Here is a 2,201-nt window from a genome sequence, read left to right on the forward strand (position 1 = left end):
ATATATATATATATATATATTTATATGTTTTGTGTTTGTTTGTTTATATCATTATATATGTTATGATTTCAATTAAAGAGACTATTTAAAAAAAAATGATACAAATAATTAAAAATTTATTATTTGAATGTAAAAGATAATTTATTCAGAGAATACCAACTCTCTACAGATTCAGAAGAAGTGCCGGCGGTTATGAGGAGTTTGAAACTACATGCGAGAGTAGTAAAGACAACAAGGGATTCGAGGATGAAAGAGGATACAGCACGCAGCCTTCATTCGAGTCGCTTCCAGAACCAGAGAGACCACCATTGCGGCATATCGATACTTATTGCATGCCAGAATGTCCATGTCTTTCAAAGAGGTATACCATCGCAACGCTAGCTTGCGTAGGTAAGAATAAATAATAAATTAGAAGGCTATTTTGTTTTCTCACTTTATGTTGCTTGCTATTCTGTTTTATGTCCTATATTCTTTTTATCTGTTATAATAAACTAAGAATTAAAGAAATAAAACATGGATAGTCTTTCACAATAATTTTGTGAAATGAAAGAAATTATTACATGTATGTATGTATGTATGTATGTATGTATGTATATATATGTATGTATATATATATATAAATAAATAATCATAAATAAAAGTAAAATTTTCTTTTCATTATTCTAATTAATCGTACTTTTTAGGATTCGTTATTTCGTTTGGCATGAGATGTAACATGGGTATGGCTAAGCTTGTAATAAAAAATACTACGGAAGGCGAAAACAACACTATCAAGTTCAACTGGACGGTCGGCGTGGAAAGCGCTCTTGATTCATCATTTTTCTGGGGTTATCTAGTAACGCAAGTGCCAGGTGGCTTTCTTGCATCATTGTATCCTGCTAACAAAATATTTGGCACAGCCATCGCGATATCTTCTTTTTTGAATTTGTTAGTACCTGGAGCATTGAAAGTCGATCCTATTGTTGATATGGGTGTGCAAGTATTGAAAGGACTGGTCGAGGTAAGTAAAAAAAGTTGAAAAATTTAACGAAACTAAAGGATACGTATACACGCTACGTGTATACATAAATGTAAAAATATTTTAATAAAGAGTAAAATTTGAGTAATGTATTGGAAGGTTATATAGATTTTTTTTCATATCTCTATAATATTCACAATATTCTACTATAATATCTACCATATTCTGTTACACTGTAATCGAGTTTTCTTTTCTTTTTTAGGGTGTCACGTATCCAGCGTGTCATGGTATTTGGAAATACTGGGCACCACCTCTAGAGAGATCGCGTTTGGCCACATTAGCGTTTTGTGGATCGTACGCCGCAATGGTGATAGGTATGCCGCTTTCTGGATACTTGAGTTCCTGGTTTGGCTGGACAGCATCATTTTATTTCTATGGTAAAGAGATTTCTTGTATCTTAATGGCAAACATACATAGAAAAAAGAATATTTTATATATGCTGCTTTTAATAAATTTCTATATGAGCAAAAAGCTTTTATTATTAAGAATAATAATTTTATTTATTTATAACATACACAATTGTTTTGCTATAACAAAAAGCTGAATCTTGTTTATTGCAATAGCAAAAACAATTGCTAGAAATAAAAGAGTTAAACAGACTATTTATATAATTTAAAAAAACAAACACATTTTTCTACAAACAAATTTGCTCAAAAATTTATTTATACTTGTTTTATTTTGTCAACAGAAGAATTACATTTATAACGGCCATTTAATTGCTTTTACACTGTGTGTGACTATGTATTAGCAACGACAGTAAAATTTTTATTTCAACAATGTGTAATAACAGAACAAAATATTGCGTTGGTAGATGTAATTTTCAACAAAATAAATTGTAGGCATGTGCGGGTTGATTTGGTATGGTTTCTGGTTGTGGTTGACTTTCGAAAAGCCATCGAAACATCCCTGTATCTCGGCTCGTGAATTACGTTACATCGAGGATTCGCTCGGACAAGGACAAACACAAGCACCTGTGCCTACGCTGGCAACGACTCCCTGGCGCAAGTTTCTTACTTCAATGCCGGTATATGCCATCATTGTCGCTAATTTTTGCAGATCGTGGAACTTTTATCTGCTGGTACTCTTCCAACCGCGTTTCATGCACGAGTCTTTTGGCATGCCTCTTGTCGAGGTAAATATAATTATAGCATCTAATATAATATAATTTCTTGATAAAGATAAT

The 2,201-nt window shown here is 32.2% G+C and overlaps 1 protein-coding gene across 1 annotated transcript; it reads left to right on the forward strand.

Moving 5' to 3' along the window:
- Nucleotides 1-149: 149 nt before the first annotated feature.
- LOC105625530 (vesicular glutamate transporter 2) lies at nt 150-2,150 on the forward strand (the record flags this gene model as incomplete). The annotated part of the gene is made up of 4 exons (XM_012206853.1): nt 150-390; nt 684-1,000; nt 1,221-1,395; nt 1,858-2,150. Coding segments are annotated over 4 exons (1,026 nt in total), but the record flags the coding sequence as incomplete, so codon positions are not given.
- Nucleotides 2,151-2,201: the final 51 nt, after the last annotated feature.

This window comes from Atta cephalotes, assembly GCF_000143395.1.
Source record: "Atta cephalotes unplaced genomic scaffold scaffold02439, whole genome shotgun sequence".
NCBI lineage: Eukaryota > Metazoa > Arthropoda > Insecta > Hymenoptera > Formicidae > Atta > Atta cephalotes.